At 41.1% G+C, this 22,081-nt stretch overlaps 2 protein-coding genes across 3 annotated transcripts in view; one reads left to right on the top strand and one right to left on the bottom strand.

Annotated features, from left to right (window-relative positions):
- LOC139759478 (nucleolar pre-ribosomal-associated protein 1) overlaps positions 1-14,153 on the bottom strand; it is a 295,642-nt gene extending 281,489 nt beyond the window's left edge. The window contains exons 1-2 of the mRNA XM_071681655.1: positions 14,003-14,153; positions 1,171-1,345 (exon numbers count right to left, since the gene is read on the bottom strand). Of these exons, the coding sequence (XP_071537756.1) occupies positions 1,171-1,345; positions 14,003-14,054 (227 nt within the window). The 5' untranslated portion in view covers positions 14,055-14,153. The remainder of the gene's footprint in view (positions 1-1,170; positions 1,346-14,002) is intronic.
- A 377-nt stretch (positions 14,154-14,530) lies between these two features.
- The window catches only part of LOC139762047 (uncharacterized), a 149,520-nt gene continuing 141,969 nt past the window's right edge, over positions 14,531-22,081 (top strand). The window contains exon 1 of one of the 2 annotated variants that reach the window (XM_071686818.1): positions 14,531-14,674. The gene's annotated coding sequence lies outside the window, so the exon portion shown is untranslated. Of the gene's footprint in view, positions 14,675-20,098; positions 20,202-22,081 lie in introns of those variants that run through there. The other variant, XM_071686823.1, reaches the window with a different exon arrangement.

Below are 22,081 nucleotides of genomic sequence, written 5' to 3'. Positions count from 1 at the left end.
ATCATGTCTTTGCTGCCACCCTGCTGGATGTTAATGCATCCACAATTGATCTAATTTCCTGGAACTTGGTAATTAACTGCTACACTGCATTGCAATGTGGTAAGGGAGTGTTGGGATTCTTTATATTAAATTTCTGTTGCACTCTGTATATTTGTTCCACAAAAAAAAAAAAAAGAACATCAGGCAACAAAACCATTTTCGTAATACAATATTAGCATCTAAATATGCTTGTGATCAAAGGAACACTAAAGTGACATTGTGTAAGGATGGAAGAGGACGAAGATGGGAGGAGGAAATGGAGGGTCACCATGTGTTAAAAGTCATGTAGGTCTTTTGTTGTACAAATAATACTAAAAATGAGGTATCTGTATCATTTGTAACTTAGGTGCATAGTGACTTTTAACTCACCCTACACAAGAAGTGAAGAGAGCAACAGTGGATTAAGGTGATGTTTTCCAATGAAAGAGCCCTCAAGCATGTACAGTAGAGGCAAGGGAGGGTGAGCTTGGCCTGAAGGCATCAGCTGATATGACACTCATTACATAGAGGAGGAGAAACACCCACATATTGTGACGATCTGGGATTGATTTAGTGGTGCAATGGGGAGAGGAGGGTTGTACTTCTGACCTAAAGACACTAAAAGGAATGTACAGCAATACATTAAGGTGCTAGAAGACCATCTGCTACCTTTTTATTAGGTTCATGGGTGTGATCACCATATGGAGGATAGCACCCCCTGCTATAAGGCTAGAAAGGTGATGAACTGGTTATCAAGGAAAAATATTTAACTGCCACAATGGCCAGGGAACTCCTACAATCTTAACTTAATCGAGATTTGCTGGAACCAGGTGACAATAAAGCTTGCTTCTAACAGCACCCCATCAATGATTCATCTCATTCAGATCAAGACCCTATGGACCTAAAACATGGACCTAGAATACTCCAGAAGCCTTGCTACTTCCATGCCCAGACATCTGTAGATGGCCATCAAGGCCAAAGGAGAGATAACAAAGCATCAAAACATAAGTAGGGTATTGTCTTTGAATTTTTCTTTTTGCAGACACTGTATAAGAAAAACATTTCCTGTATCAAGATATTTATCACTTACTTTAACTTTTGCAGACACTGTATAAGAAAAACATTTCCTGTATCAAGAAATTTATCACTTACCTTAATAATATATGGCTAAGTGCTGTGAAAATTGTGGCAAGTTCAGATACAGTACGCTTTTCCACCGAAAGCACATCCAGTATTTCATCACAGTTCCTTGATGCAAGAAGAAATCCATGGATGACCCTTTGCACATCAGTGTTCTCTTCCATGTACGTGTTGAATTCATCTAAAGCTAAAAATTAGGAAACAATGTGAGCATTTATTATGCATCATACCAAAACTTTATTGCAGTTATCACAAGTATGAATACTAAATTTCAAGTACATATTTACAAGATTTCATGTTAGCTGCTTCAAATACACACTAAAAATTATTATTTCCCATATGTTCAAAGGCACCTGAGACAATTTTTAACCCTTAAACACCAGGTGACTTCAAATTTCTCAATCTCAATTTGGACAAAAGAAAGGCTTTGAATTATGTTTCCCATTATGTAATGACAGAAATACATGTAAAAGTAAAGATTATATTCTATATCATATTCTTTTATTTTACTTTGTTGCTGTCTCCTGGGTTAGCAAGGTAGCACAAGGAAACAGACAAAAGAATGGCCCAACCAACCCACATACACATGTATTTACATAACCGTCCACACACGCAAATACGTATACCTATACATCTCAACATATACATATATATACACACACAGACATATACACATATACACTTGTACATAATTCATACTGTCTGCCTTTATTCATTCCCATCGCCACCCCGCCACACATGAAATAAAAATCCCTCCCCCGCATGTGCGCGAGGTAGCGCTAGGAAAAGACAACAAAGGCCACATTCATTCACACTCAGTCTCTAGCTGTCATGTATAATGCATCGAAACCACAGCTCCCTTTCCACATCCAGGCCCCACAGAACTTTCCATGACTTACCCCAGACGCTTCACACACCCTAGTTCAATCCACTGACAGCACGTCGACCCCGGTATACCACGTTGTTCCAATTCACTCTATTCCTTGCATGCCTTTCACCCTCCTGCATGTTCATGCCGCGATCACTCAAAATCTTTTTCACTCAATCTTTCCACCTCCAATTTGGTCTCCCACTTCTTGTTCCTTCCACCTCCTGGCACAAATATCTTCTTTGTCAATCTTTCCTCACTCATTCTCTCCATGTGACCAAACCATTTCAAAACACCCTCTTCTGCTCTCTCAACCACACTCTTTTTATTACCACACATCTCTCTTACCCTATTATTACTTACTCGATTAAGCCACCTCACACCACATATTGTCCTCAAACATCTCATTTATCCACCCTCCTAAGCACAACTCTATCTATAGCCCACACCTCACAACCATATATCATTGATGGAACCACTATTCCTTCAAACATACCCATTTTTGCTTTCAGAGATAATGTTCTTGACTTCCACACATTCTTCAATGCTCCCAGAACTTTCGCCCCCTCCCCCACCCTATGATTCACTTCTGTTTCCATGGGTCCATCTGCTGCCAAATCCACTCCCAGATATCTAAAACACTTTACTTCCTCCAGTTTTTCTCCATTCAAACTTACCTCCCAATTGACTTGTCCCTCAACCCTACTGTACCTAATGACCTTGCTCTTATTCACATTTACTCTCAGCTTTCTTCTTTCACACACTTTACCAAACTCAGTCACCAGCTTCAGTTTCTCACATGAATCAGCCACCAGCACTGTATCATCAGCGAACAACAACTGACTCACTTCCCAAGCTCTCTCATCCACAACAGACTTCATACTTGCCCCTCTTTCCAAAACTCTTGCATTCACCTCCCTAACAACCCCATCAATAAACAAATTAAACAACCATGGAGACATCACACACCCCTGCCACAAATCAACATTCACTGAGAACCAATCACTTTCTCTCTTCCAACATGTACACATGCCTTACATCCTCGATAAAAACTTTTCACTGCTTCTAACAACTTGCCTCCCACAACCATACATTCTTAACACCTTCACAGAGCATCTCTATCAACTCTATCATATGCCTTCTCCAGATCCATAAATGCTACATACAAATCCATTTGCTTTTCTAAGTATTTCTCACATACATTCTTCAAAGCAAACACCTGATCCACACATCCTCTACCACTTATGAAACCACACTGCTCTTCCCCAATCTGATGCTCCGTACATGCCTTCACCCTCTCAATCAATACCCTCCCGTATAATTTCCCAGGAATACTCAACAAACTTATCCCTCTGTAATTTGAGCACTCACTTTTATCCCCTTTGCCTTTGTACAATGGCACTATGCAAGCATTCCGCCAATCCTCAGGCACCTCACCATGAGTCATAAATACATTAAATAACCTTACCAACCAGTCGACAATACAGTCACCCCCTTTTATAATAAATTCAACTGCAATACCATCCAAACCCGCTGCCTTGCTTGCTTTCATCTTCCGCAAAGCTTTTACTACCTCTTCTCTCTTTACCAAATCATTCTCTCTAACCCTCTCACTTTGCACACCATCTCGACCAAAACACCCTATATCTGCCACTCTATCATCAAACGCATTCAACAAACCTTCAAAATACTCACTCCATCTCCTTCTCACATCACCACTACTTGCTATCATCTCCCCATTAGCCCCCTTCACTGAAGTTCCCATTTGTTCCCTTGTCTTATGCACTTTATTTACCTCTTTCCAAAACATCTTTTTATTCTCCCTAAAATTTAATGATACTCTCTCACCCCAACTCTCATTTGCCCTTTTTTTCACCTTGCACCTTTCTCTTGACCTCCTGCCTCTTTCTTTTATACATCTCCCACTCATTTGCATTATTTCCCTGCAAAAATTGTCCAAATGCCTTTCTCTTGTCTTTCACTAATAATCTTACTTCTTCATCCCACCACTCACTACCCTTTCTAATCTGCCCACCTCCCACGCTTCTCATGCCACAAGCATCTTTTGCGCAAGCCATCACTGCTTCCCTAAATACATCCCATTCCTCCCCCACTCCCCTTACGTCCTTTGTTCTCACCTTTTTCCATTCTGCACTCGGTCTCTCCTGGCACTTCCTCACACAAGTCTCCTTCCCAAGCTCACTTACTCTCACCACTCTTTCCACCTCAACATTCTCTCTTCTTTTCTGAAAACCTCTACAAATCTTCACCTTCGCCTCCACAAGATAATGATGAGACATCCCTCCTGTTGCACCTCCCAGTACATTAACATCCAAAAGTCTTTTTTTCGCGCGCCTATCAATTAACACATAATCCATCTCTCCTACTTACATACGTATACTTATGTAAATCTCTCTTTTTAAACCAGGTATTCCCAATCACCAGTCCATTTTCAGCACATAAATCTACAAGCTCTTCAGCATTTCCATTTACAACACTGAACTCCCCATGCACACCAATTATTCCCTCAACTGCAACATTACTCACCTTTGCATTCAAATGACCCATCACTATAACCTGGTCTCGTGCATCAAAACTATTAACACACTCATTCAGCTACTCCCAAAACACTTGTCTCTCATGATCTTTCTTCTCATGCCCAGGTGCATATGCACCAATAATCACCCATCTCTCTCCATCCACTTTCAGTTTTACCCATATCAATCCAGAGTTTACTTTCTTACACTCTATCACATACTCCCACCACTGTTTCAGGAGGAGTGCTACTCCTTCCCTTGCTCTTGTCCTCTCACTAACCCCTGACTTTACTCCCAAGACATTCCCAGACCACTCTTCTCCTTTACCCTTGAGCTTTGTTTCACTCAGAGCCAAAACATCCAGGTTCCTTTCCTCAAACATACTACCTATCTCTCCTTTTTTCTCATCTTGGTTACATCCACACACATTTAGACACCCCAATCTGAGCCTTTGAGGAGGATGAGCACCCCCCACGTGACTCCTTCTTCTGTTTCCCCTTTTAGAAAGTTAAAATACAAGGAGGGGAGGGTTTCCAGCCCCCCACTCATGTCCCCTTTAGTCGCCTTCTACGACAAATGAGGAATGCTTGGGAAGTATTCTTTCTCCCCTATCCCCAGGGATAGGGGTAAAAGTACAGAATATGTACAAATAAGGGGGTTACCATACTTTATATAGCAATGGTATAGCACTAAATCTAATGCAAAGACTGTCTGACAGAGGCAGTGGTGGAATGGAAGAAGGGTGGAGGAGGATCGAGAATTAGTGGTGGTGGTGGTTAAATGGTGTGTGTGTATGTGTTTGTGAAGGAGAGCTTTACATGTGTAAAGTCACCATTCACTCAAGAAATTCACATAAATGTAAAAGATATGTATACAGTAATGAGCAAACATATGGCCTTATCATAGTGCTGAAGTTTATGTATAGTCACAACACAGCCAGAGGGAACAAATGGAGGGGAGGAACTACAGCTGGGGGTGAGCCTTGTGACACAATTCCCTAAATGACATTAATCACTATCATTGTTACACTCACCACACGAAAGATGCATTTACACATATATCATATCTACAGGTAGAGGATGTGTGGATCAGGTGTTTGCTTTGAAGAATGTATGTGAGAAATATTTAGAAAAGCAAATGGATTTGTATGTAGCATTTATGGATCTGGAGAAGGCATATGATAGAGTTGATAGAGATGCTCTGTGGAAGGTATTAAGAATATATGGTGTGGGTGGTAAGTTGTTAGAAGCAGTGAAAAGTTTTTATCGAGGATGTAAGGCATGTGTACATGTAGGAAGAGAGGAAAGTGATTGGTTCTCAGTGAATGTTGGTTTGCGGCAGGGGAGTGTGATGTCTCCATGGTTCTTTAATTTGTTTATGGATGGGGTTGTTAGGGAGGTGAATGCAAGAGTTTTGGAAAGAGGGGCAAGAATGAAGTCTGTTGTGGATGAGAGAGCTTGGGAAGTGAGTCAGTTGTTGTTCGCTGATGATACAGCGCTGGTGGCTGATTCATGTGAGAAACTGCAGAGGCTGGTGACTGAGTTTGGTAAAGTGTGTGAAAGAAGAAAGTTAAGAGTAAATGTGAATAAGAGCAAGGTTATTAGGTACAGTAGTGTTGAGGGTCAAGTCAATTGGGAGGTAAGTTTGAATGGAGAAAAACTGGAGGAAGTAAAGTGTTTTAGATATCTGGGAGTGGATCTGGCTGCGGATGGAACCATGGAAGCGGAAGTGAATCATAGGGTGGGGGAGGGGGCGAAAATCCTGGGAGCCTTGAAGAATGTGTGGAAGTCGAGAACATTATCTCCGAAAGCAAAAATGGGTATGTTTGAAGGAATAGTGGTTCCAACAATGTTGTATGGTTGCGAGGCGTGGGCTATGGATAGAGTTGTGCGCAGGAGGGTGGATGTGCTGGAAATGAGAAGTTTGAGGACAATGTGTGGTGTGAGGTGGTTTGATCAAGTAAGTAATGTAAGGGTAAGAGAGATGTGTGGAAATAAAAAGAGCGTGGTTGAGAGAGCAGAAGAGGGTGTTTTGAAATGGTTTGGGCACATGGAGAGAATGACTGAGGAAAGATTGACCAAGAGGATACATGTGTCGGAGGTGGAGGGAACGAGGAGAAGTGGGAGACCAAAGTGGAGGTGGAAAGATGGAGTGAAAAAGATTTTGAGTGATCAGGGCCTGAACATGCAGGAGGGTGAAAGGCAGGCAAGGAATAGAGTGAATTGGATCGATGTGGTATACCGGGGTTGACGTGCTGTCAGTGGATTGAATCAGGGCATGTGAAGCGTCTGGGGTAAACCATGGAAAGCTGTGTGGGGCCTGGATGTGGAAAGGGAGCTCTGGTTTCGGGCATTATTGCATGACAGCTAGAGGCTGAGTGTGAACGAATGAGGCCTTTGTTGTCTTTTCCTAGCGCTACCCCGCACACATGAGGGGGGAGGGGGATGGTATTCCATGTGTGGCGAGGTGGCTATGGGAATGAATAAAGGCAGACAGTGTGAACTGTGTGCATGGGTATATATGTATGTGTCTGTGTGTGTATATATATGTGTACACTGAGATGTATAGGTATGTATATTTTGCGTGTGTGGACGTGTGTGTATATACATGTGTATGGGGGTGGGTTGGGCCATTTCTTTCGTCTGTTTCCTTGCGCTACCTCACAAACGCGGGAGACAGCGACAAAGCAAAATAAATAAACATAAATAAATAAATAAATACATTTTATTTTTCATACTTACTCAGTTTCCCAAGAGAGCAAGGTAGTGCCATAAACACACAATTGCCTCATTCAATCACATCCACTGCCTCTCCATCACACATACAATACTGAAACCAGAGCCCCCTATTCACAATTAAGCCCCACAGACTTTTTCATAGTTTCCCCTGACTGCTTCATATGCCCTGGTTCAGCTCATAAACAATTCATCATCACCTGTATACTACATGCTCCAATTGTGCTCCATCCAATACATTCTTCTTACTCTCCTCTATGCTCAGGGAACAATCACTGAAAATCACTATCATTCCATCCTTCCAGACCCTCATCAGTTTCCCAATTTTCCTTGTACCCTCCACTTCTATGATGTATACCCTTTTAGTCATCCTCTACTCACTCATGCTCACCATCCATCCAACTTCTTTCTCTTGCCCTATCATTTTTCCTTATTTTCAAGATGAAGGCTACAGTCACATACAAAAGTCCACAACAAGGCTGGGCCTTGACTAAAATATAGAGAGGTTAATGAAAGGGAAAAAGAAGAGACAAGGGAAAGTATTTACAAATTCTGGAGGAAGTGAAAAACATGTCTTTTAAAATATGCCAGGTCATAGTTATTGGAAAAGCCATTAAAAGGTATAGTTCTAAAGCTTCAAGGTAAATGGAAAGAAACATTACTAAAACGGCCCACCCTCAAGTTGCCAACAGCCGCACACTAATCATGACTGGACTGCTTTCAACTCAACCCTGTCAAATAATAATGGAGAGCTTGAACCACTGGATCTGATCAGCCCTCCTCATGCCACATATTGTCCTCACACATTTCCCTTCTCACACCACACATTGTTCTCAAAAATTTTATTTCTAACATATCCAACCTCTCTCATACTTTTTTTGTAAAGGGCAAATGCCTCAAATACATTCAACACTGACAGAACTACTGTACAGGTTGTACCTCTCTAATCCAGAGCTCTGAGGTCCGGCACATTTTGAATCAGCTACCATTTATTATTAGTTTGTGGATCTGCCACCAAGACAGCACTGTTAGCAGTGCTAAGGCACTAAAATCTATCTACACTGCAGCTGAGCTAATCAAAAGTCCTGTAAATTTCTTATATTCAGCTGTATTTTAGCCCTTCAAGATGTCATCCAAGAGACCAAGAGGTGCAGAAGATGGTCTAGTGCTAATAAGCATAAGCATAAATCATGTGTATGGGGGGGGTTGGGCCATTTCTTTCGTCTGTTTCCTTGCGCTACCTCGCAAACGCGGGAGACAGCGACAAAGTATAATAAAATATATAAAAAAAAATATGTAGCATTTATGGATCTGGAGAAGGCATATGATAGAGTTGATAGAGATGCTCTGTGGAAGGTATTAAGAATATATGGTGTGGGAGGCAAGTTGTTAGAAGCAGTGAAAAGTTTTTATCGAGGATGTAAGGCATGTGTACGTGTAGGAAGAGAGGAAAGTGATTGGTTCTCAGTGAATGTAGGTTTGCAGCAGGGGTGTGTGATGTCTCCATGGTTGTTTAATTTGTTTATGGATGGGGTTGTTAGGGAGGTGAATGCAAGAGTTTTGGAAACAGGGGCAAGTATGAAGTCTGTTGTGGATGAGAGAGCTTGGGAAGTGAGTCAGTTGTTGTTCGCTGATGATACAGCGCTGGTGGCTGATTCATGTGAGAAACTGCAGAAGCTGGTGACTGAGTTTGGTAAAGTGTGTGAAAGAAGAAAGTTAAGAGTAAATGTGAATAAGAGCAAGGTTATTAGGTACAGTAGGGTTGAGGGTCAAGTCAATTGGGAGGTGAGTTTGAATGGAGAAAAACTGGAGGAAGTGAAGTGTTTTAGATATCTGGGAGTGGATCTGGCAGCGGTTGGAACCATGGAAGCCGAAGTGGATCATAGGGTGGGGGAGGGGGCAAAAATTCTGGGAGCCTTGAAGAATGTTTGGAAGTCGAGAACATTATCTCGGAAAGCAAAAATGGGTATGTTTGAAGGAATAGTGGTTCCAACAATGTTGTATGGTTGCGAGGCGTGGGCTATGGATAGAGTTGTGCGCAGGAGGATGGATGTGCTGGAAATGAGATGTTTGAGGACAATGTGTGGTGTGAGGTGGTTTGATCGAGTAAGTAACGTAAGGGTAAGAGAGATGTGTGGAAATAAAAAGAGCGTGGTTGAGAGAGCAGAAGAGGGTATTTTGAAATGGTTTGGGCACATGGAGAGAATGAGTGAGGAAAGATTGACCAAGAGGATATATGTGTCGGAGGTGGAGGGAATGAGGAGAAGAGGGAGACCAAATTGGAGGTGGAAAGATGGAGTGAAAAAGATTTTATGTGATTGGGGCCTGAACATGCAGGAGGGTGAAAGGAGGGCAAGGAATAGAGTGAATTGGAGCGATGTGGTGTACCGGGGTTGACGTGCTGTCAGTGGATTGAATCAAGGCATGTGAAGCGTCTGGGGTAAACCATGGAAAGCTGTGTAGGTATGTATATTTGTGTGTGTGGATGTATGTATATACATGTGTATGGGGGTGGGTTGGGCCATCTCTTTCGTCTGTTTCCTTGCGCTACCTCACAAACGCGGGAGACAGCGACAAAGCACAAAAAAAAAAAAAATAAATCATTATACTTGAAAAATAGAAGTTAAAGAAAAAATTAGATAACAGAACTACCATAAAGACTTTGCGTGAGCACTATGAGATAACAAGGCACTGATGGCAAGTTTGAGTGAGAAACTGCATACAATGAACATCCTTACCAACCAATTAACAAGACAGTCACCCTAACTATTAATAAATTCAACTGCAATACCATCCACCTTGCTTCATTCATCTTAAATAAGGCTTTCACCACCTCTTTTCTCTTCACCAAACTAATCTCCATGCCTCTCTTGCTTCACATACCACCCTGACCCCAACACTCTACATCTGCCATTATACTCACTCCATTCTCTCATTATCACTACCTGTTACCACTTCCCCCTTTGCTCCCTTCAATGATGTTCATGTTTATTCTCTTATTTCTTGTACATTATTAACCTCCTTCCAAAACATTTCATTCTCCATCAAGTTTACTGTTACTCACGTCAACTATCATTTGCTCTTCTTTTCAACCCCTGTCCCTTCCTCTTGACCTCCTACTTTCTCTCATACATCCCCCAATCATTCACATCCTTTCCCAGTAAGTACCAGCCAAACACCTCTATTTTCTTTCAAGTGCTGCTTTACTTCTTTATCCCACTTCTCACTACTCTTTCAAATTTGCCCACCTTATGCATGCTACATGCATCTCTCAAACATGCCAGCACTGCTTCCCTAAATAACTTCCATTCCTCATCCACTCTCCTTGCTTCATTTACTCTCATCTTTTGCCACTCTACAATCATTCTCTCCTGGTGTTTCTTTCCACAAGTCTCTTTTCCAAGCTCAGTCACTCTCACCACTCTCTTCTCACCAATACTGTTTCCTCTTTTCCAAAAACCTCTATAAATATTCACCATTGCCTCCACAAGATAGTGATCAGACATCATCCCACCTGCTGGCCTTCTCAGCACATTTACATCTAAAAAATCTCTTTTAAATGTACATCATTTATAATGAAATCAGATAATGCCTGCTGACCATCTCTTCTACTCACATATACTTGTGATGTCCCTCTTTTTAAACAAGTTATTCCCATCACCAGTCATTCATCAGCACACAGCTCCACAAGCTGTTCATCATTTCCATTCATAATACTGAATAACCCATAGCCCCCATTCATACCCTCAACTGCAATATTACTCAAAGTCACATTTAAATCACCCATCATTAGCATCCAGTCTCTTACTTCAAAACTGCTGACACACTCACTCAGCTGCTCCCAAAACACTTGCCTTTCATGATCATTCTTCTCATGATCACGTGCATAAGCACCAATAATCACCCATCTCTTGCCATTCACTTTCATTTCTAACAACATTAGGGAAGTGGGTAGATTAGAAAGGATAGTGAGTGGTGGCATGAGGAAATAAAGTTGCTAGTGAAAGAGAAAAGAGATATCTGGGTAGTACTTACAACAGGGAAGGAGTGCAGATGATTAAGGGATGAATAAGAGAAAGCAGCAGAAGGTCAAAAGGAAGCTGCAGGGGTTGAAAAAAAAGGGCAAATGAGAGTTGGGTTAGAGAGTATCATTAACTTAAGTGAGAATAAGACATTGGGAAGGAGGCAAATACTGTGCGAAAGACAGGAGAACAAATGGGAACATCACTGAAGAGGGCAAAAGCAAAAGTGATAATAGGTAGTGATGACGTGAGGTGGAGACAGTGAGTATTTTGATGAAGTTAAATGTGTTTAATGATAGAATGGCATATGCAGTTTGTTTTGGTCAAGGTGGTATGTGAAGTGAGTCGTGGAGAGTGGTTAGTTGAAAAGAGAAGTAATAAAATCCTTGCAGAATATGAAATGTGGCAAGGCACCTGGAGTGGATGGTATTGCTGTTGATTTTATGTAGAAAGGGGGTGACTATGTTTTTGATTGGTTGTTAAGGATATTCAGTGTATGTATGGATCCTGGTGAAGTGACTACGAATTGGCAAAATGCATGTATAGTACCACTGTATGAAGGCAAGGGGCATAAAGGTGAGTCCTCAAACTGCAGAGCTATAAGCTTGTTGAGTACACATGTTAAGATGCATGGGAGGGTATTGACTGAGAATGTGAAGGCATATACAGATCATCAAATTGGGGAGGAGCAGTGTGGTTTCAGAAGTGGTAGAGGATGTGCAGATCAGCTGTTTGCATTAAAGAATAAGTGTGAGAAATATTCACAAAAACAGATGTATTTCTTTGTGACATTTATGGATCTGGAGAAGGTATATAATAGGGTTCACAAACATGCTTTGTGGATGGCCTTAACATGTGGCATGGGAAGAAGCTGCCAGAAGCAGGAGAAGTTTTTATCAAGGGTGTAAAGGCATATGTATGAGTAAGAAGAGAGGAAAGCAATTGGTTCCCAGAGAAGGTCAGTCTACAGTAGGGGTATGTGATGTCACCGGGTTGTTTAATTCATTTATGGATTGGGTAGTGAGGGGACGGAAATGCAATTCTCGGAGAAAGGGGCAAGTATGTAGTCTGTGGGGGATGAGAAGATCCGGGAAGTGAGTCTGTTGTTGTTTGCTCATGATACAGCACTGGTGGCAGATTCGAGTGAGAAACTGTAGAGGCTGGTGTGACAGAGTTTGGAAGTGTGTGTAAGAAGAAAGTTGAGAGTAAATGTAAAACATGCAAGCTTATTAGGCTCATCAGGGTTGAGGGACAAGTTAAGTGGGGTGTGAGTTTGAATGGAGAAAAATTTGAGAAAGTGAAGTGCTTTAGATATCTGGGAGTGGACATGGCAGCAAATGGAATCATGGTAGCACTGAAGAATGTGTGGAAGGAATGGTATCTGGGAGTGCAAAAATGTGTAAGTTTGAAGGAATAGTGGTCTTAACAATAATGAATGGATGCAAGGCATGGGCCATAAGTAAGTTTGGGCAAAATAAAGCAGATTTTGTTGAGGATACCAACGTACTATCTTCATAGTGCTTATTCCTATACAGCAGGAAGTACTGTGTCGCATCATCGTGATGAAGATTCTGATACAAAATCACAAAAATACACACAAAAGTAATAAACTGCTACCATAACAACTGATTGAACTAGTAAAGTACACTACATACAAAATAATAGGTGTATTTCCCTTGTGTGTTGCAGTCATTTTGGAATCAAGTAGATTTCATTGTTTACTGAGATCCTCATAGTCTGATAGATTTCATTGTTTACTGAGATCCTTGTAGTCTGAGAGAATCTACAGAACATCCATTCTACTGTTCACTGCACAACAATGCCCGAAAAATACCAAAAAAATTTAAAGGATGCCATAAAAAAACTTTACAAATCAAAGTATATCAAGTGGGCCAATACATGACCCACCTCTTAAAAAGCAAGTACCAAATGTACCCCAAGAAATTCTCTTCAATCTAAACAACTCTGAAAATCCATTGCAAGAGGATTTAAAACACATATCACCAACGACCGGGAGGTATAATATTAATAAAACCCGTCTGGGTACAGGAGGGTTAGTGACAGCTGCATAGTGAGCCAACGCTTCAGTGGTTGTCAAGATGCAGTCTCTGACCCAGGTAGCTATCTATGTTTCACCCACATGTGAACTACTGGCATTCTGTCCACAAACATACAATCTCTCCTTGTCACACATTTAACAACATTTAACTCGCACAGCTCACTCTTCATAACACTAAATTTTCCCGCGGTAAGTGCTAGCCCTGCCTTTTGGCAAAAATGGTAGGAGCAATAGACAGTAGTACGTAGGACTATTAGGTAGAAGCATTCGGTAGTAGTAGTAAGAAATTTCGGCAGAAGCATTAAGCAGTAGTCAGCAGGAACATATGGAAGGAGCCCCGGCAAAAACTGCACTGGACTCTCTCTCTGCCAGTGATCTGTTAAGGGTGAAGCACTGAAGGATAAGAAGCTGCAATGAAGTTCACTACTTAAGAAGACTCTTGATGTGGCCATACCCTTAAGGAAGTTCCAGAAAGAAACATGCGTCAGATGTATAGATAAATATATAGATAACACCAACAAAATGAACTGCCGTATTCAGGTCTGATAAACAGTGGCTTGCATGGCCATCGAAAAAGATCATGAAAAAGATATGTATCAGAGATATCATTAAATGTCATTTACCTGCTATAGGAAGATTACCACTCAACTCTTTTATAAGATGAGTTATCTTCATGGCTAATCAGGTTATACGATATTTTTTCAAACAAGCTCGTTCTAGATTTCGTATCGCTCTCTTCAGCTTGACACTCACGTGTTGAATGTACATAATGTGAATTTGTAAAATATATTCTTTTTCATTTACTTAAATAATATATAACAGCCTTTTTAATTATATTTATTCATAAGATTATAATACTTATCGTACGATAAATATTTTCCATTACTATTGATGTCTTGTAAATATTCGGCATAATAGAGAAGATTTAGACGAATTCATTTCATTACTGTTTACAAAACCATCTGCCTTCGAATGTCTTAAGTTTTGGCTTCGACACACCTCATATATGGCGAAAGGTGCAAAAGATATTGAATCTAATGCAGTACGGCTTATCTGCAGTAACGTTTAAGAATTGCCTCATTTTAAGATTTACAATATCTTTCTGGAAAATTTACATATCAACATCTTTCTAAAGAAATGTAAACGAACATGGTAGTACTTTGTGGTTCTCATCTTTGCCAACGCGACAGTCCATTTTATTTGTAAATAAATGAGAAAAATACTTAGATTCGACACACTTGAATTCTTCTGGATTATCTAAACTTCAGAATTTTCATGGAATGAGCGTCTTACAGGTCAGCTAATTGCACAGTCGTAACTGCATCCTTTAAAACATATGGGAAAATGGTTATTTTCTGTGCTTGTAGGTCCATAGTTTATCGTTGGTTAATTTGCCGATGTATCGATAACAGGGACTCGAATGATAGTTAAACTCATGGTTGGTAGAAGTGATTTAGACTTGTGGAGCATGATCTGAGGAATTTATTTTTGTTTACTGTAAAAAGTGCGATAATGGGGAGGGCTACGGTGATATGGAAATGACAAGCTGAAATGAATCATATAATAGGCAGACAATTAGGAGAAAAAGATTGAGAAGGAACGTTTATGACACAGATAGATGATTTTAAGGGCTCTACCAAAACCACGAATACCATCGATTATCACAGAATACCACCCACACAATAAATTTCAGAAGCAATGGAAACATGGAAAAAAGTTATGTATATATTAGGCATTAGTAACAGATATAAGAATAACGGGAAATGCATGGTGAACAGCTGTCATTAGAAATGCTGTGGAAGAGAAGAAAAAGGCATATGGTTGATCGTTTGAAAGGAATGTACCAGTGGAAGTTCAGCAAAGGAATAAGGAAGAATAAAAGATGTATCTGCAGAATTTTTAGAAGTTGGTAGAGTTAATCGAAGAATGAGTGGACGAAATTTTTGGAATGAATTTGAGTGAAAAGTTTTGGAAAAATAAGAAATACTACTGGAAGGAAGAGAAAAAAAGAAAGAGGTTTACATTAGAATGAAAATGTAAATGTAAGCAGTAAGGAAGGGGGTTGCTGAATCAAAAGGAGGAAGTGAAAGGAAGATGGAAAAAGTATTTTGAAAAACTGATGAATGTCGGAGTAGGTAAGGCAGCAATTATTGTATGCATGGGTAAAAGCAATAGAAAGTACCTTCAAGAAATAAAAATAGAATTTATAAAGCTTCACAGAAAGACAAAAAAAAGATAAAAAAAAATAAAAATTGGGTTACAGAAAAATGGAGATGAGATGGGAGATATAAAATAAATACTGGAAATTTGTTGAAAATGGAGGGAAGATATAAAAGAAGAAAAAATGTATGATGATAGGCCATCATCAGTATTATTTTTGAATGCAGAACAAATAATTTAACATTGGATATCAGAAATAAATTCTTTAGTGGTAATAAAAGTTTTGATTGATGCAGCATTAGGAAGTAGTAGTCAGAAGGAACATTAGGTAGGAATTCCTGCAAACACTGGCAGAATTGCCCTCTGCCAGTGGCCTGTTAAGGGTGAGGCACTAAATGCTCAGAAATGTGACTGGAATTGCTTTGGCCACCCATTTGAAGGGGCTCTAAGAGGAAACAGATGTCAGAATAATAGAATGATAGACAGATTTATGTGGAGCGTGGAGCAGAGAAGGAAGATTTACAACATTATATTTAATGGTGTCCTAATAATTAGAGGACAGAAGGGAACCATAATTGTAACAACCATATATAGAAAAACAAAATAAGATAATTGGACAACTTTTGTTTACAATTAAAATTTAGGGAGCTGTGACAGAACAAATTTATGAATTTTGGAAAATAAGAGTGAGTAGACAGAAAGAAAAATCACAACAAAATATAAACACTTAGAATGCATAACAGACCATAGTACAGTGAATTTGATACATTGATAAAACAGGAAGGTGCTGTTACAAAGTTTGACCTCCCAGAACACAACTAACTGAACTGGTTATGGAGGATAGAAGGAAAAGGATATAAGTACAGGAGTCATGCGGGGAGTGCTCATCCTCCTTGAAGGTTCAGATTGGGGTGTCTAAATGTGTGTGGATGTAACCAAGATGAAAAAAAGGAGAGATAGATAGTATGTTTGAGGAAAAGAACCTGGATGTTTTGGCACTGAGTGAAACGAAGCTCAAGGCTCAAGGTTTGGGAATGTCTTGGAAGTAAAGTCAGGGGTTAGTGAGAGGACAAGAGCAAGGGAAGGAGTAGCACTACTGAAACAGGAGTGGTGGGAGTATGTGATAGAGTGTAAGAAAGTAAACTCTAGATTAATATGGGTAAAACTGAAAGTGGATGGAGAGAGATGGGTAATTATTGGTGCATATGCTGCTGGGCATGAGAAGAAAGATCATGAGAAGCAAGTGTTTTGGGAGCAGCTGAGTGAGTGTGTTAGTAGTTTTGAATGCAAAGGTGAGTAATGTGGCAGTTGAGGGAATAATTGGTGTACATGGGGTGTTCAGTGTTGTAAACAGAAATGGTGAAGAGCTTGTAGATTTATGTGCTGAAAAAAGACTGGTGATTGGGAATACCTGGCTTAAAAAGAGAGATATGCATAAGTATACATGTGTAAGTAGGAGAGATAGCCAGAGAGCGTTATTGGATTATATGTTAATTGATAGGCACGCGAAAGAGAGACTTTTGGATGTTAATGTGCTGAGAGGTGCAACTGCAGGGATGTCTGATCATTATCTTGTGGAGGCGAAGGTGAAGATTCATAGAGGTTTTCAGAAAAGAAGAGAGAATGTTGGGGTGGAAAGAGTGGAGAGAGTAAGTGAGCTTGGGAAGGAGACTTGTGTGAGGAAGTACCAGGAGAGACTAACTACAGAATGGAAAAAGGTGAGAACAAAGGATGAAAGGGGAGTGGGGGAGGAATGGGATGTATTTAGGGAAGCAGCGATGGCTTGCGCAAAAGATGCTTGTGGCATGAGAAGCGTGGGAGGTGGTCAGATTAGAAATGGTAGTGAGTGGTGGGATGTAGAATTGAGATTAGTGAAAGAGAAGTGAGAGGCATTTGGACAGTTTTTGCAGGGAAATAATGCAAATGAGTGGGAGATGTATAAAAGAAAGAGGCAAGAGGTCAAGAGAAAGGTGCAAGAGGTGAAAAAGAGGGCAAATGAGAGTTGGGGTGAGAGAGTATCATTAAATTTTAGGGAGAATAAAAAGATGTTTTGGAAAGAGGTAAATAAAGTGCTTAAGACAAGGGAACAAATGGGAACTTCAGTGAAGGGGGCCAATGGGGAGGTGATAACAAGTAGTGGTGATGTGAGAAGGAGATGGAGTAAGTATTTTGAAGGTTTGTTGAATGTGTTTGATGATAGAGTGGCAGATATAGGGTGTTTTGGTCGAGGTGGTGTGCAGAGTGGGAGGGTTAGTGAAAATGATTTGGTAAACAGAGAAGGGGTAGTAAAAGCTTTGCGGAAGATGAAAGCCAGCAAGGCAGTGGGTTTGGATGGTATTGCAGTGTAACTTATTAAAAAAGGGGGTGACTGTATTGTTGACTGGTTGGTAAGGTTATTTAATGTATGTATGATTCATGGTGAAGTGCCTGAGGATTGGCGGAATGCTTGCATAGTACCATTACACAAAGGCAAAGGGGATAAAAGTGAGTGCTCAAATTACAGAGGTATAAGTTTGTTGAGTATTCCTGGGAAATTATATGGGAGGGTATTGATTGAGAGGGTGAAGGCATGTACAGAGCATCAGATTGGGGAAGAGCAGTGTGGTTTCAGAAGTGGTAGAGGATGTGTGGATCAGGTGTTTGCTTTGAAGAATGTATGTGAGAAATACTTAGAAAAGCAAATGGATTTGTATGTAGCATTTATGGATCTGGAGAAGGCATATGATAGTGTTGACAGAGATGCTCTGTGGAAGGTATTAAGAATATATGGTGTGGGAGGCAAGTTGTTAGAAGCAGTGAAAAGTTTTTATCGAGGATGTAAGGCATGTGTACGTGTAGGAAGAGAGGAATGTGATTGGTTCTCAGTGAATGTTGGTTTTCGGCAGGGGTGTGTGATGTCTCCATGGTTGTTTAATTTGTTTATTGATGGGGTTGTTAGGGAGGTGAATGAAAGAGTTTTGGAAAGAGGGGCAAGTATGCAGTCTGATGTGGATGAGAGAGCTTGGGAAAAGAGTCAATTCTTGTTCGCTGATGATACAGCACTGGTGGCTGATTCGTGTGACAAACTGCAGAAGCTGGTGACTGAGTTTGGTAAAGTGTGTGAAAGAAGAAAGCTGAGAGTAAATGTGAATAAGAGCAAGGTTATTAGGTACAGTAAGGTTGAGGGACAAGTCAATTGGGAGGTAAGTTTGAATGGAGAAAAACTGGAGGAAGTGAAATGTTTTAGACATGTGGGAGTGGATTTGGCAGCGGATGGAACCATGGAAGCGGAAGTGAATCATAGGGTTGGGGAGGGGGCGAAAGTTCTGGGAGAGTTGAAGAATGTGTGGAAGTCGAGAACATTATCTCCGAAAGCAAAAATGGGTATGTTTGAAGGAATGGTGGTTCCAACAATGTTATATGGTTGCGAGGCGTAGGCTATAGATAGAGCTGTGCGGAGGAGGCTGGATGTACCGGAAATGAGATGTTTGAGGGTAATATGTGGTGTGAGGTGGTTTGATCAAGTAAGTAATAATAGGGTAAGAGAGATGTGTGGTAATAAAAAGAGTGTGACTGAGAGAGCAGAAGAGGGTGTTTTGAAATGGTTTGGTCACATGGAGAGAATGAGTGAGGAAAGATTGACCAAGAGGATATATGTGTCAGAGGTGGAGGGAACGAGGAGAAGTGGGAGACCAAATTGGAGGTGGAAAGATGGAGTGAAAAAGATTTTGAGTGATTGGGACCTGAACATGCAAGTGGGTGAAAGGTATGAAAGGAATAGAGTGAATTGGAACAATTTGGTATACTGGGGTCGACGTGCTGTCACTGGATTGAACCAGGGCATGTGAAGCATGTGGGGTAAACCATGGAAAGTTTTGTGGGGCCTGGATGTGGAAAGGGAGCTGTGGTTTTGGTGCATTATACATGACAGCTAGAGACTGAGTGTGAACGAATGTGGCCTTTGTTGTCTTTTCCTAGTGCTACCTCGCACACATGCTTTGGGAGGGGGGTTGCTATTTCGGACAGTATGAATTATATACATATGTATATATGTATATGAAAAATGTAAGAAACAATTTAGAAAACTGAAACTTCTAGCTTGAAATAAATGAAAAAAATGATTGTCACATAATGGTTCAACCTCTGGCTATGGAAAAAAGGAAATGTATAATTTATTTACACAAACGTCAATAGCAGTTCTCATCAATTTAACCACTGTATCAATAGGCTTCAATGTCTAAGCTACATTTTTCTCCAATTTTACTATTTTCCTTCACATTTTCAATTGTGTCTGAAGGTTCTACTTCAAGAGTGATTGTTTTTCCAGTAAGGGTCTTCACATCTTGGTTACATCCACACACATTTAGGCACCCCACTCTGAGCCTTCGTGGAGGATACTTTACTTGTGGTGCTGACTTCCCTTTGCAGGAATTTGGAGTCAGTCCTCGGCTGTCACCTGGCGGCTCCTTCCTGGCGCACTGTCGTGTGGCGTAGTGAGTTTCCACCTCAGAGCATGGTGGACCTGGTCCCAGGGAGGGGTAGTCATGGGTTCTCCTGGTGTGGACGTCGCTGGACCTCTTTCTCTCCCTCAGCCATGAACTGTAGCAACTGCAGCTGACAGACCCAGAGGTTCGTCGCGGGCGTCGTCCTTGTGGTCCGAGGAGAGCGAGCGGAGGAGCGAGGGTATGTCCTCGTCCGACTCGACGCTGTCATTCCTCTGTACATGTCGTCCTCGAGCCTTCTTCGTATGGGCATTCACGGTGTGGTTAGCGTTACTGACCATGAGTCAGCACGGGTCCGCTTGGCCTCTAATCCTTGCCGTAGCTGTCGGACCGCACCCAGCCAAACTGTTCTCCCCTTGGGCCTGTTAGAGCCAAGCGCCCTCGTCAGTCAAAATGTCTGGTGTTGGTAGCGCGTCTGCTGCGGAGAATCCACTTATTTGCTGGAGAAGGTCTGTCGGCGGGGAACAAAGATTATAACAGAAGGGGAACCATACTGCTGTTCAGTGGCTTAATTAATGGCGATGGCCATCTATGCAACACCCCGCTCAACAGTCGCACTAGGAACGTTGATGAACATTATGCCGACTTGCAGTGACAATCTCAGGTGTAATCCTCGGATTAAAATGCACAACAAAGTACAATGAGTAGCACAAACTAATCAACAACACAAGTTGCGAAAAAACGGTAGCCAGTTTCCCGGGAAAAAATGCAATTGAGTGGGAGATGTATAAAAGAAAGAGACAGGAGGTCAAGAGAAAGGTGCAAGAGGTGAAAAAAAGGGCAAATGAGAGATGGGGTGAGAGAGTATCATTAAATTTTAGGGAGAATAAAAAGATGTTCTGGAAGGAGGTAAATAAAGTGCGTAAGACAAGGGAGCAAATGGGAACTTCAGTGAAGGGCGCAAATGGGGAGGTGATAACAAGTAGTGGTGATGTGAGAAGGAGATGGAGTGAGTATTTCGAAGGTTTGTTGAATGTGTTTGATGATAGAGTGGCAGATATAGGGTGTTTTGGTCGAGGTGGTGTGCAAAGTGAGAGGGTTAGGGAAAATGATTTGGTAAACAGAGAAGAGGTAGTGAAAGCTTTGCAGAAGATGAAAGCCGGCAAGGCAGCAGGTTTGGATGGTATTGCAGTGGAATTTATTAAAAAAGGAGGTGACTGTATTGTTGACTGGTTGGTAAGGTTATTTAATGTATGTATGACTCATGGTGAGGTGCCTGAGGATTGGCGGAATGCGTGCATAGTGCCATTGTACAAAGGCAAAGGGGATAAGAGTGAGTGCTCAAATTACAGAGGTATAAGTTTGTTGAGTATTCCTGGTAAATTATATGGGAGGGTATTAATTGAGAGGGTGAAGGCATGTACAGAGCATCAGATTGGGGAAGAGCAGTGTGGTTTCAGAAGTGGTAGAGGATGTGTGGATCAGGTGTTTGCTTTGAAGAATGTATGTGAGAAATACTTAGAAAAGCAAATGGATTTGTATGTAGCATTTATGGATCTGGAGAAGGCATATGATAGAGTTGATAGAGATGCTCTGTGGAAGGTATTAAGAATATATGGTGTGGGAGGAAAGTTGTTAGAAGCAGTGAAAAGTTTTTATCGAGGATGTAAGGCATGTGTACGTGTAGGAAGAGAGGAAAGTGATTGGTTCTCAGTGAATGTAGGTTTGCGGCAGGGGTGTGTGATGTCTCCATGGTTGTTTAATTTGTTTATGGATGGGGTTGTTAGGGAGGTAAATGCAAGAGTTTTGGAAAGAGGGGCAAGTATGAAGTCTGTTGGGGATGAGAGAGCTTGGGAAGTGAGTCAGTTGTTGTTCGCTGATGACACAGCGCTGGTGGCTGATTCATGTGTGAAACTGCAGAAGCTGGTGACTGAGTTTGGTAAAGTGTGTGGAAGAAGAAAGTTCAGAGTAAATGTGAATAAGAGCAAGGTTATTAGGTACAGTAGGGTTGAGGGTCAAGTCAATTGGGAGGTGAGTTTGAATGGAGAAAAACTGGAGGAAGTGAAGTGTTTTAGATATCTGGGAGTGGATCTGGCAGCGGATGGAACCATGGAAGCGGAA

This window comes from Panulirus ornatus, chromosome 3, assembly GCF_036320965.1.
Source record: "Panulirus ornatus isolate Po-2019 chromosome 3, ASM3632096v1, whole genome shotgun sequence".
Taxonomy (NCBI): domain Eukaryota; kingdom Metazoa; phylum Arthropoda; class Malacostraca; order Decapoda; family Palinuridae; genus Panulirus; species Panulirus ornatus.
The sequence above is the reverse complement of the archived record's forward strand: the minus strand, read 5'-3'. Positions and strand labels throughout refer to the sequence as shown.